The sequence below is a fragment of the Musa acuminata genome, chromosome BXJ1-4 (genome assembly GCF_036884655.1).
Source record: "Musa acuminata AAA Group cultivar baxijiao chromosome BXJ1-4, Cavendish_Baxijiao_AAA, whole genome shotgun sequence".
Classification (NCBI taxonomy): domain Eukaryota; kingdom Viridiplantae; phylum Streptophyta; class Magnoliopsida; order Zingiberales; family Musaceae; genus Musa; species Musa acuminata.
The window spans coordinates 43716583-43730408 of record NC_088330.1 but is presented as its reverse complement, the minus strand read 5'-3'; the positions used below and the strand labels follow the sequence as shown (position 1 = coordinate 43730408).

The window sequence follows — 13826 nt, the reverse complement described above, 5'->3', positions numbered from 1 at the left end:
GTTGTTGATGTTTTAAGTAAGCTTCCTCACTGTTTTATATGTGTTTTGCTTGTTTTTCTTGATTTTTACTATCCAAAATTAAGACAATAGTAATCGTATGCTTAATAAACGCTTAAAATAATCCTGTCTTTACTGTCACGGGTTGATTTCAGAGAGACGCTCGTGTGGAGTGGTGTGAAATGTAAATCATCTTAATACAATAGAATTCTACGGATGACATAAAGTTGGATGAGATTTCGAGAGCATGTTAGAATTAAATTTGGATCAAAACAAGTTTATACGTAATCCGTTCGTAGGTTTATTTGTGGAACCTTTATGATCGTCTTTTGAAGTATTTAAATTCTTTCTCTTACGAATGTTCGTTAAATTATTGGAATTCGAAATTACTCGATTTTGCGTTTTCTCACCATTTTAGCAAATTCAGCTAACTTCGCGCCATGCATGTAATCTGGAATCATTTATTGGCCTGGGAGATGCCCACTGGTGGCAATGCCCTGAGTTGATCATCCTCGATGGATGATGGTTCAAAGGTGGGAATAGAATAGCGGATGCCTGCACGATCATTCACCCACAGATTTCTTCTGCACGGTGCGTGACCACAACCCAGTCAGTATTGAAGCTCATGAATGGTTCTTTCCATGTGTTTCTCTCTCGGACGAGCTTGATCCTGAAGCCTTCACATGGCCAGGTAAGTTCCAGTTCATGCTACGTACCATCGCTGTCCAATTGAAGGATCTCACATGTCGTTTCATCACCTGTTTCTTAGCTTCACTCCTCTTCTTCTTCTCTCTCTAAGGTGGGTGAATCGTGGTTCGGAGGAACTTACAGCGACCACGGTGGAGAGTTAGTCGCGCAGCATGGAGAGATAAAACTGTTAGAACTCGATAATGAGAAGAGAAACAGCTACAGAAGTATGACGCAAATGAAGAGTATGACAAGGTAATATATTTTATATTTTACTTGATCTTTTTCATATTTGATGAACTAACACATGAGATTTATATAATCCTCATAAATATATTACATTCATTATATTTAATATGAATTTTTTTTTAATATAAATTATTTTTTTCGAAAGAATGAATCAACAATCAATTTGATTTATCTTTCTATAGACCTTTAATGTATTTCATCTTTTGATATAATGAATATTTTTACGATACCTTAATAAATTTAATTTTAATATTCTTCCCCCTTAAATTTTTTTCATTTAACATACCAAATTTCTTTCGAAATTATTGAAATACTTTAAATTTAAGAGATTTTATAAGTATATCGTTGTTCACTTGTATATAAAATAGTCTCACTTTTTATTTTTGACATAGTCTCTTATAAAATAAAATCTTATATCGATATACTTTGATCTTTTATAGTACACTGGATTCTTAGTTAAGGCAATAGTTGATTTGTTATCAACAAAAATATTGGTTGACTTATCCTACAACATAAGAAGTTCTTGAAGTAGCTTTCTTAGTCATATTACATGACAAACACAAGAAGATGTTGCTCTATCTTCTACCTCACAGCTCACAAGCAATTATATATATATATATATATATATATATATATATATAGCTTTTCGCACAATCATTGGATAAGCTCCTTTTAATATATTATAAAATTCTTTTAACGGTCTCTAAATAGAAGTCTTAAGAGCTTCCATATATTTACTTATTAAACCAACTTCAAATAGTATATCTAGTCAGAGTGTATGTCAAATATCTTAAACATCCAACTATATTTTTATAATAAGTTGAATTAATTGATTTACCTTCATCTTTTTTGGTCTAACTTGGTGCTATATTTCACATATGTATCTATAGGATGATAATCTTTCATTGAAAACTTTTTTAGAATCTCTTTTGCATAATTTTTTTATGAGATAAAATTTCCTTCGTTATCTTATATAACTTCTGAAGAAATAAGTCATTATGCCCAAATCAATTATCTCAAACTCCTTCTTCACAAAGTGTTTAAAATTTTTAATCATGGAGATACTATTGCTTGTAAAAATTAAATCATCTATATATAGGTATACAAATATGATATATCATCAATGTTAAATTTTATTCATGTGAACATTTAAATAAAAATTAAATAAAATAAATATCTATCCAAGAATTCTATACTCACAAGGTTTGTTCAAGCTCATAAAGAACCTTCTTTAACTTTATACCTTATATCCTTAGTCATGAATAATAAAACTAGGGTATTGTTGAACATATACATCTTTTTCAAAAAATTTATTAAGAAATATTAATTTGATATCCATTTGTAAAATTTTTCATTTCATTTGAACTACTAGTGAGATAAGTAATCTTATTATCTCTAGTTGAGTAAATAAAATGAATACTTTTTCATAGTTAATTCAGTATTATTGTTTATATCCTTTTGTAACTAATCATGCCTTGTATTTCTCCATCTCCCCTTTTGTATTTCTTTTTGTTTTGAAGATTCATTTAATACCGATCGTTTAGTGGTCATTTAGAAATGTAGTAAACTCCCATGTATCAGTGTTGTTAATAGCATAAATTTTCTCGTTCATAGCTTATTGCTATTTTTTTTTTCTCTATAAACTTCTTTGAAGATTAATAGATCATAACATGTAAAAAGATAAAATAAAAAAAATATCATTATTAGTATAAATTCTTTGAGTCACATTATATAGCTCTTGAATCATTCTTGTTCTTCTTACGATCAAACTTCTTAAATTATGTGACTTTGCTGATCTATGTGATGATTCAAGCAAAAATTATTTCTATTATTTATCAAATAAGATGAAATGGTGAACAAATAAGTGATCAAAGAGTAATAGATCCAGAAGTATAGAATTATTATGATTTTTTAAACTTGCCTCAGAAAACTTATAGATGAAGCCTTTTTACCTTATCCACACAATAGAATGTTTTTTGAAGTATTTTTCAATCTTGTTTTAAAATATTTGCTATAGCGATGATATTGAATATTGTATTATCAAACCCTCGGTAAATTGTGAATACAGTTTTTTTCTCCTTCTTTCCTTCTATCATTAAGTTATTTTTTTTGCTTATATATCGATCATTGCTTCTTCTGCTCGACTTGGTTAATAAATTCATATTCTATAAATTCTCGTATATCTTGGATACACCATATATCATAAATATTTTTTTGTCAATCCAGTGATTTAAAGTTTGATGAGATGCTTGAAGAAGATGTTATAGCTTAACCTGTGATACCAAATATTAAACTCGAAGAATAAGACAACATGAAATATTTTATGTTTTAGGACAAGATAAAACATTTTATATCTTACTAAAAAAACTCTTTAGGTTTCGTAACCAGGATTTATATATTCCACGTATATGCATTACACTCATTAAATTATTTTTTATTAAAATTAATACTCAATTTGATTTATCCTTTAATATGTTTTACCTTTTGATACGATGAATATCTTTATCTTTCGTAAGTTTAATTCCAACAAAAACACGTCATGTTCAGAACAGTGATTTAAAATGAAACATCTCAATCCGTTTGCTTGCTTAGATCACAGGAGTTCATGGACCACCTGTAAGCTACATCATGATTCTTCTGCTTCTTCGTGCACTATATCTCCTTCTTTCACCAAAGCAACCTCGAGATATATTATATAATTATAACAATAAATCTTAATTTACTGAGATTCCGAATCTTAATCGTAATCCTCCGAATAATTTGAATCTGAAAAGAACTTCTAAAATATTTATCAACCCTCAGTAATTTTCGAGCCACGAGATAAGAAACCATCGCATTCTTGTTTGGATGCGACAGGATAGAGCACATTGGCTCCGAGCATTTAAACCTTCCTCCTCGTCCTTCTTCCTCGAACGTCCATTCGACGTACCGCAGCCAGTGACATGCATCTCTGTACCACGCGATGCCCGTGTCAAAGATGCCATGCACTCCATGCAATGCACCAAGCTCAGAAGCCTGCAGTATATATAGCGACGGATTGGAGCGGATGCAGAGGTTGGTGAGAGGTTGATGGCGGTCGACGGAGGAGGGAGAATGGGCGGCGAGGAACGAGCAGCGCCGAGGGGTTACGTGCCCGTGCTGGTGGGCGCGGCCGCAGCAGAGGAGGAGGGGTTGCAGAGGTTCCTGGTGAGCGTGGAGGCGTTCAAGCATGCATGCTTTGTTAGCTTGCTGGAGATGGCAGCTGGGGAGTTCGGATACCAGCAGAAGGGAGTCCTCAGAATACCTTGTGATACTGAGCACTTCCGAAGAGTGCTTAAGATGCCGCCGATCAAAGACAGAAAGCGAGTGTTCGAGGCGGTCAGCAAACCTGTGGAATGAGAAGCCAATGAGAATGGAGATATCCATCTCTCCGGTGTTACTTTCGTGTATTTCTTTTTCTGTTTTGTTTCCGTGGCAACTTTTAGCGAGAAAAAAGCCATGCTCGAGTTAGATTGTTGCGTACTTTTGATGACGGACATGCTCAATTTGATACATATATATATAGGTTTGATGGCCTTAGATCAAAGCAACTATTATGTTATATGCAATAAATGAAAAGGGCTTGAATCATCAAATGGCTCTTTCAACACACGAGGATTTCAGAGATGGGACATAGAATTATGGTTAAAGAGAGTGGCATACATATCATCCAATACTCTTTCCCTTCTTTCCTTCACACATGAATCATTACTTCCTCACATGGATTGCTGCACCAACTAAAATGTATGACTTCCTAATTGTTCAGCACAAGGCAGCATCATGCCCTACAATAGCTCTTTGCCAACAGTATACTATAAAGATGCCACTACATTAATTAGACCAAATTTAGCATTCAGCAGATGAATTATTCACTACTTGCAAAATTTTGGCTTCTACGAGCCGATAAATAAACTGACTTGTATGGAATACGAACTCGACATGATGTGATGATGATGCCAACTCAATGAATCATGTTCTGGGAGATTGAAGTATGTCGTGTGCTGGCGTAGAACCGACCAAACGGAGCACTCTTGTCATTCTTTTCGAGCTGCATATAGAAACCAAAGAAGAGATTCATCATGGTTATTCTTGCATGAAGAAAACGGTATAGAGGGAGGAAAAACTGACCTGAAGAAAGCTATCAACTGATGATTGATCCTCTGGTGAAAATGAAACCTCATCTCTTTTTCTCTGAATGAATTCACTGTTCTGCTGAGCCTGCATTTGAAGGGAAAAGACAATAGTGAACCACTGGTTCCTCATATTTGCAGTACTGAGTAGAAAGAACTTAGTAACTAATGCACTGTACAACATCTTTTGGTCCGACATCCTCATAAGACTTAGCTCGTGTTTAGATCAATCATTTGCTTACTGATAAGAGAATAATTCTTTTATTGTCCGGTTACCTGGTCCATCAAACGCTTAACAGTACGACGAACACTTTCAAGAGTTGTATTCTCATGGAATCTCTTCAGGAGAATCAGTGGAATGGTTGTTAATTCAGGAAAAGTTATATGATAGCTCCATTGAGAAAAATGCTCTGAAAGCAACTGAATAGCTGTAAGAATACTCTCCTCATGAAAGTCTCGTGATTTGAGCAGTTGTTTGGGTGCCTGTTTTACCAGCGAAAAAAAGAACATTATTAGAATATTACTACACATGAAACAAAAATGAGGATTATTTTAAGAATTAACTACAAGCATAGTCAATATTAGAAGATCCTGAAAAGGATTATTTTTAAATTATAGCCACATTATTCAGGTCATAGTAATTATTATTCCAGCAATAGGAGACAAATGCAAATCAATGCCTTTTAGTTGGAACATGTATCCCCAAAACGAGGACTAACGAGCATTAGCAGTTTGCATCCCAAGGAAAGAGGACTGATATGGAATGGAAATAAAGAGACATTGGTTTGTCAACTGTTTGTCCCCAGCTTTTGCATCTTCATCAAAATCCATTTCAACATAAGTGTTTATATCAGTTTGTTCAATATCATAGGCTAAAATGTGTAGGACTTTGTGATGATCCCTGCCAGCCAGTGGACTTACAGCCTTCAATAAAGGTTCCTCAATGTACTTGTACCAAATTGGAAAGCAGTTGTATTTTTTTCTAAAACTTGTGCAGATAATATTTTATATAAAAACTGATTATTAGCATAAAATGTACACTACAAATTATAGAAAAGAAATCAAAATGGTTTAGCACCATAGAAATAGCATCAAACATAAGATTACAGTAACCAAACTGTTTCTTTACCTTCAATAAGGAAGAAAAGTCAACATGACTTCTCTGTGTTCTGTCTACATTGATATTTCCTCTATGTTCTAGGCAGTCGAAGAGCAAGGATGCAATAGGAATAAAAACTCCACTGGAAAGAGAGAGCTGATTGAGTATTTTCACGCATTTAAACCTTAAAGGCGAATAACGTGGCCCAGAAAACAAGTGAGCTATCCCCCTTATAATTTCAATAATCAAAACAAGCAATGGCTGTAGGTCATAATTCTTGAAGTTACAAGAAACAAACTCAACCCATACACTGATGCAGTTAATGTACTGCCAGCTATGTATCTTTTTGAGTTCCTCCTGCATTAAAAAGACAATGAAATGAACTTAATATAAACTATTTCTACATATTCATAAGTAAACGACTACGGATAGCTTTGCAGAAAGTAACTAACAAAGGAAGAAAAGAAAGAACATGCTCACAGACCCTCTGTCACAGCAGAAAATTCAAAGCAGGGATAAAAGGAATCCCCACTACTTTAAGATTGAAATGATCCAGAAAGACAAAGAGTTCCATGATTTTTTTTTCAAGAATTAAAGCTACATCCATCTGTTCCTCCCAGCACCTTAATGGAGAGCATTACGCACTAGGCCATCCTTTTGGTGGTTTTTAGATTCATTTCTTGAGTGTTTACTTCACGTTTCAAGTCCTCTTTACAGTATGATCAAAACGAGAGAAAGAAAGGAATTAAGAACGAAGAGAAACTGTAGTTAGGAATCTTCATTAACATATTAAAAAATAGAAAGAGTTGAAACATGGAGATGTTGCAATTTTGTTGAACGCCCAACAAAATTTTACTTCCATCATCTAATGTTTGTAACTATAGCTTCAAATTTGCTTCAGAATGTGCTACAATCATTTCATAAAGTTTTTTTTATTGCTCGTTTTTGCATAAGTGTTTATCAGATTTCTAAGAAAATATCATATCACATTTTTGAATTGCCCATGTTGTAGATAGATGCTCCCCAGACGAGTCAACGTTACCCCCAAATTTGATATAGTAATGACAATATGCACACAAATACCACCACAAAATACATAAGGCCATCATGACAAGGAAAAAAAAGCATTAACTTTCTATGCATGTCTCTGTATCAGGCAATGAACCTCATCACATGAAAAACTCAAGAACTTGTAGAACAAAAACAACATAATTCCACAAGAGCTATGTTGGTATTTCAAACCTTTTTCTTTATCTTAAGAGCCTGTCTTAAGATACTTGCGAGCTGCTGCACGGAGACAAGCACCTTCTGAGATGATTTTTGAATATCTAAGGAATAAATTTCCACTATAGAGTGCATCAGAAATTTAATATGCTTCAGATTTGCGGGGTCCATAAACTTGCAATTTGCTATGAAAGCTCGATATGTTCTCATCAGGCATATATCAAGGTAGTCGGAGGAAAACTTTGAAGCAATGTCCCGTATAATAAAAAATGAACATGCAGAGAGATTCTCATCGCCTGTAGCCCACAAATGTATGGATCGCTGCATCAAAATATAAGATGAGTAAGAAAAGAAGACAGTTTTTTTTTCCTCATTGAGAAATTCCCTTTTTTTAAGGGTTAATAGTAGTCATTAGGTGACAAAGTTTATTGGTTTTGCTGAGAACTGCAATCAGTAATTTGAAACGACTGGAATGATACTGCCATCTATGTAATATTATCATGCTAATAACAAGGGCATGTAACTACTCTTTTATAGAAACCCCAATTTTGTAAACTATTTGGCTTGTCACAACAAATGTAATAACTCTTGTTATGATTGGAACTTCATGTAGAGTTACGGCATGGCCTGTTTGGAAATATTAAAAACCCTGAAAATTATTCCCCAGTTCTTATAATCTAACTGATTAACAAATTTCGTAGCTAAATACTCGAATCTTTAGTAAAGAACACTCTGAAGTACCTTAATCAACCTCTTTGCCAGTGATGGGAAAGCAGCAAAGAACATAATTGACAACCTGAGCTGAGATATGACAAACATAAGAATCTGGTTGTCCATTTCCTGATTCAAAAGGAAGAGTGAACTCCTCAGATATGACTTGATCAGTGGTCTCACAGATTTCCACTCGGACTTTTTTGTTGTCTTCAACAAGTTTTCTTTATTCATTGAACCCGAAATTCCCAAGAGCCTACAGAAAATACCATGTGCTTCTTGAAGAACGAATGTCAGAAGCTTAGAGAAAACCTCTCTATTTGCAATCTTCTGTTGTGAAACTTCATCAGAGTCCACCCCATAATGACAAGCAGCACGGAAGCCATAAAGCAGGCTAGAGAATGTAGAACTATTTGGCTGTTCCATAACCATCCAACACCAAACATCTAAAGTCGAGCTTGTAAGAACCTTGCCACTAAGTGAAGTTTCACTTTCTCTTATGCCATTGTCATCAGCACTATTAGCATCACCTTCTTCATCTGAATACTACCATGAAAAGTGATTTTAGGATATTTGTTCATAATTTAACCACAAATACAGTAGAGAATCAATAAAAGTACATAACAGAAAGGCAAACAATAACAAGATATAACCAATTATTCAAACTGGATAGATGACTGCTGTTCATATAGCTGAGTTGTCTGTGCATGTACTTACATGTTAAAAGATCATAACAAGACTTGCACAACCAAACATTATAAGAACTAAAATTTAGTAACCACCATAAACGATCTACAGATTTTGCTTCAAATTTCCCAGAAGATATGTAGCGTGCATGTTGTCTTGAAGCTACAAAATTCAACTCTTGATAGCCACATACAAGTTAGATAATGTCAAACAAAAAGCCAAATAATGTAGAAAATTCTAAATTACCAGACATGTGGAAGAGTTTTCAATTCATACAACCTACAATCTCATCAATCATAAATCATATAGTGAATAAGCTCCAAACTTCCAGCTAGACTTAGCTCGGTATTCCTTGTATGTTAAGGCCCTCAAAATCTAATACATATGATCTTATTACTGAATGACAATAAGCATCATCAGATCTAATATGTAGAAAAAATAATAATTTAAAAAATCTTACAATTTCTTCACTTTTGGACTTGTGGAGGTCAGATCTTCGACTTTCAAGGAATTTTGAAAATTGTGGGTCCTAGCAGTAAAGTACAGAAAAATGGTTGTCAGCACCAAAAAGTACAAGAAGAATTGAGTGAGAACCTAAAGAAAAAAAGCATTGCAAGCTCAGACAGACATGACTAGAAATAGAAATTAAAAACCATCAAGAACTCGACAAGCTCACTTAGTCCACTGAGATATCAGATAATATAATGATAACTTCTTTAAAGCAATCATCCAAGATTCCCCATAATGAATTATTAACTAATAATTTGTATAGTACCCTGAAACTATCATTAAATTATAATGGAAGATTGAAAGATGCTCAATAAAAAAAGAAAGTAGAACACCAAATGAAGATAGATCAATATGGTGCAGCATGTACCCAAGGAATACACCTCTCATTAAAAAATAAATATATTTAGGAAAATGATAAGACCGACTATGCTTTATGTGTCACAATGTAGAGCATGTATGAGTAAAAATTTCCAATATTAGTACTGAAGGATAAGGGTGTAAAAAAAAAAAGACTACAATTAGGGCTGTCAACCAGCCTAAAAAATCTAGGAAACCAAATTGAACTGTATTTCTTTTGGCCGGCTCAGTATCTTCTAAAGTTGGTTCAATTTCATGGCTTAGGTTTTTTGGTTTTCTTGTGGATGATACACAAAAAATTGGAACATAACCAAATGGGCTGTTTAGCTTGACATATACACAAAAAAAATGTTAATTGGAGGGCTAAGATTGCTCTGAAAGTCCTGTTTGTTGATAACCTCCTTCCACATTCACCTACAGGGCTTTCTTGGCAGTTCACAAATGTTTCCAAATTTTCCTTTCTGTGTGAACAAGTCAGTCATCTGGATCAGCAACTGATAGTGTGACATCATACTCATAGCTTCCACTGTCTCCATGCATGCCCAAACACTGGGATCTCCTAAATAAAGCATCATCATCAATTAAACACCTTGATACCGTTGCCACAGACTATCACGAAAGGCATATACAAAAAGATCCCACCGACAGCTGGGAGCTTGCTTCAAAAACAAGGATCCATATGTTACCACCATCACCAAGTGTATCAGTTAAATCACCAATTCGTTCCTAATTTTCACCTTTAGTTATGCAATAAGAAGAAAGAGAGTGTGAAATCATTTAAAAGATGCAAACCACAAACCCAAACCAAACTGAACCCAAAATTTCAGTTTGGTTCAGGTTCAGTTTATAACTAGTTCAGATCAGTTTCAGTTCTCATGGTTTTCTTTCATGATGACCCTTGAACCCAACTGGACCAACAAGAATACAGCCCCAACTAGAATTACAAGGAACTACAGCATAATATAATTGCATTCAGGAAATTAGAGAAACATAACAGAAAACTCTAGATCCCTAATCAACGGAAGTGCATTCGAGTTACAGGTTTCAACAGACAGAGAAAGATAAGTCCATTAAGATTGGCATGTGGATTATCTAGGGCCATTATCCCGAATAAAGATAAATGACATGAAAGAACATATATACAGTTGAAAAAAAAACTGGTCATTTCGTTACAAAGTTCAGAAGAGTAGTTTGCTATTCACATGATATAAATATTGCATAAGAAGCCATCAAGGTATCAACAACTAAGCTGATGCAATTTTCATTACTCCTAGATAATGGATTGCAATCAAATGCACATATGCATGTGCTGAAGTCAAAACAGAAATTAAAGGATGCAGCACCAAACTATGTTGTAAAATTAGAAGTCTATATCTAAAATCCAACATGATGTAAACAGAAAATATCTCAGAAAGTGCAGTGAGAAAACGAGAAGTCAATGGTAAATCAAAATAAGATTCTTTACTTGTGAAAGATCAATTCCAAATTTGGCTACAACAACCGGCACTGTCCATATCCACAAAAACACAGAGTTCTCACCTTGACACACAGCTTATCTAATTTACGCTTCTGCTTTGCAATCTCTTGATAGATTTCCCTGTTTTGTAGCAGAATAGGAGCATCATCACTCTTTTCTGCACACATTCAGACAAAATTAGACCAGCATGACCTATGGCAGTATCCATAGCATGTAGATGTTACAAAAAATACAAACCTTCAGAACATATCTCGTCTTCACTTTCCGAAATGTAAGGGCATTCAGGGTCCTGTTGCATACCATTATCAGCAGAACATTCAAAGGAACAAGGCAAAAATATGCACATAGGTAAGCATTATATATGTAAGTGGCTATACGTGTGTGCTTGCAGATATATGTGTAAGTGGATATATAAGTGGATGATAAAGTTGCAAAAAGAAAAAAGAGTTAAAAAGTCCGTGAGACTAGTTATAAGCATTGGGTAAGTTAAATTGAATATTTAAAATAAGGGAACCAAAAAAAGTAAAAGTAAAAAAAAAAAACCAACTATTTAGGGAAATAGATACGAATTGATTTAGCTGAACAAAATGGACTAGATTGTTATGTAGAAAGAAAAAGTCAACTATGTATTATGAACGACATAGATAGGAAAGTTTCAATATGTATTACTTAGAAAAATTTTGAAACACTTTTTTTTTTGTGTTTTGAGAAGTTAAAAATAGGGTTACTGAGAACCAAACCATAGTGCTAAACTTTGATCACTATCATCCGGAAATCTTGATAAAGTTGATGCTAATAATTTATCCCTTCTTGAATGATTGCCAAGACAAGAAGCAATGTCCATGTGGAGAATAGTCTACTTTCATGCATAACAAAGAATATGGTAGCAGTCATAAAAAAAGATTCAGAGAACAAACCTCAGATATATATCCATCACTAACTGAAGCATCCTCATCCAAATCATAATCATCTTGATGAAATAGGTCCCCAAGATCATTGTTGTAAACAGCTTCATCTAGGATCATCCCTTCATGATCTCTAAATAAGAAAAAAAAAATTAAAAACTTGAAAGCATGTTTCTCCAATGCGAGGAAGAAAACAAGACAGACAACAAACATATTAATTCTTTCGATGTTTAGTAGAATATCCACCTTCAGACCATGACACCATGTGAACCAAGGAAGAAGGTAATCCACAAAAACTAGCATGATGTTGTTTATTGGCAGAATTCCATCATCCTAACACAAATTATTATGAAAAATTATTAGCTACTTGTATGAAACCAGCTTAATCACATATTTTAATAGGTTCTCCAATGAGTGTATCCTGGCAGTCTTATAATGAATTTCAACCACAAAGCAGAGTTTACGTTGTCTCCTTTCTCAAGTCTCGTCTGATATATTTTCCACGACCTTACAGTGTATAACAATCTTGGTTGCACTTTGCTGATTTTTGAGAGCATTTAATCCAAAGCATGGTGGAAAACTATCCATTTCTACCACAATCAGTTAATTAGTGCTCCAAAATAACCTTTAAGACTAGGGCAATGATAATATTTTTTTTTAATCACCCACCAAAGTTCTTGGAGTGAGACTATTTAAAGATAAATGCAGGTGCATATAAGCATCGGCAAGAGCTGCAGTGAGTTATGCGTTGTTTAATCAAAAGAGAATGAAGAAAATTATATACTATTAAGTTATTTGTGCTGATTATCAAAGCCTTCTTACCCGTGAGTCTGCTGAACGTTTTTCGACTTATTGCTCTCTTCAAGGAAAACCTCGTTGCTTACTGTCAATGGAAAACAATTATCATTCAATTCTGTTTGCACTTAACCCGCTTCTCTGATATGTTATGAGAAAACACCGTTGCCAGTCCAGTATGAGAAGGAAATAAAGTTATTCGATCGAAACCTTTCAATCTACGGGGAGCGGATTTCTTCTTGAACATGGAGTTAAGCTTGCGCTGCCTCTTCATAACGGACGGGAGGTTCTTCTTGGCGAACTTCCTGGCCTTCTTCCCCAATTTCTTCGCCATCTTTTGCCACGAAAAGAGATTTTGCAGTCGGAAGCCGGAGGATAGAGTCGACTAGGGTTTCAGGTAAGAGGAAAGAATGACGATGGCGCGTCGAGTTCCAAACCGAGTCCGAACAAAACACAACGGATCAAATTGCATCGTTCAAATCTATATTAACAAAACAATTAAGAAGGAAGGAGGAGGAGGACGGGGATAGGGTTGTTGGGTATGGGGAGGGCGAGGAGGAGGAGGAGAAGGAGAGAGACATACCGACGATTAGCCCGCTGGAGTGGAGGAAGAGGCTGTCGTCGCCGCCGCCGTCGCGCAGATTAGGTTTCCACGGGTCCGCTAGGCTCGTCTCGTCTTGCACTGGGGCTTTGTGTGTAAAATGTGTCGAGCTGGTTCGATCGAACCAGATCCGGTCTGACTGGGCCGGCGGGCGCCTGAGCCCACGCGCGTAAACAAAGGCCGATGTTTAGCAGACTTACTTTTTCTATTCAGTGCGAAAAGCTTAATAGTTTGTAATCCTCTTCAGCAGCAGTCATAGGTAAACCATATGCCACAACACGGGATTGACAATAAGCACTCTACGGAGAGCATGAGGTTGACTCGTGTGCATGATGATTCCAGATTAATTATGGTTTTTATTTAGATCTTTATACTTGAA

The 13826-nt window shown here is 35.0% G+C and overlaps 1 protein-coding gene across 2 annotated transcripts; it reads right to left on the bottom strand.

Moving 5' to 3' along the window:
* Positions 1-4569: 4569 nt before the first annotated feature.
* On the bottom strand, positions 4570-13810 carry LOC135671884 (protein REBELOTE-like). Of its 2 annotated transcripts, XM_065180252.1 has the most exons (13): positions 13430-13810; positions 13057-13231; positions 12874-12934; positions 12064-12184; positions 11384-11435; positions 11209-11303; positions 9263-9331; positions 8146-8661; positions 7423-7725; positions 6211-6537; positions 5358-5564; positions 5080-5169; positions 4570-4999 (listed from the first exon to the last, which is right to left on the bottom strand). In XM_065180252.1, the coding sequence occupies exons 2-13, from the start codon at positions 13178-13180 to the stop codon at positions 4913-4915; spliced, it is 2052 nt and encodes a 683-aa protein (XP_065036324.1). In that variant the 5' UTR covers positions 13181-13231; positions 13430-13810; the 3' UTR covers positions 4570-4912. The 2 variants fall into 2 exon arrangements, with proteins under 2 accessions (XP_065036324.1, XP_065036325.1); XM_065180253.1 differs by lacking the exons at positions 12874-12934; positions 13057-13231; positions 13430-13810 and adding an exon at positions 12298-12366.
* Positions 13811-13826: the final 16 nt, after the last annotated feature.

What these genes read in the sequence shown, in the direction of transcription:
- LOC135671884 (XM_065180252.1), bottom strand. Translation starts at nt 13,180, where the DNA reads ATGGCGAAGAAATTGGGGAAGAAGGCCAGGAAGTTCGCCAAGAAGAAC. An exon ending in AGTCCAAAAGTGAAGAAATT is followed by an intron (nt 8,662 to 9,262) that starts GTAAGATTTTTT and finishes TTTTCATGGTAG; the next exon opens with TATTCAGATGAAGAAGGTGA. An exon ending in CTCTTAAGATAAAGAAAAAG is followed by an intron (nt 6,538 to 7,422) that starts GTTTGAAATACC and finishes TTTTTAATGCAG; the next exon opens with GAGGAACTCAAAAAGATACA.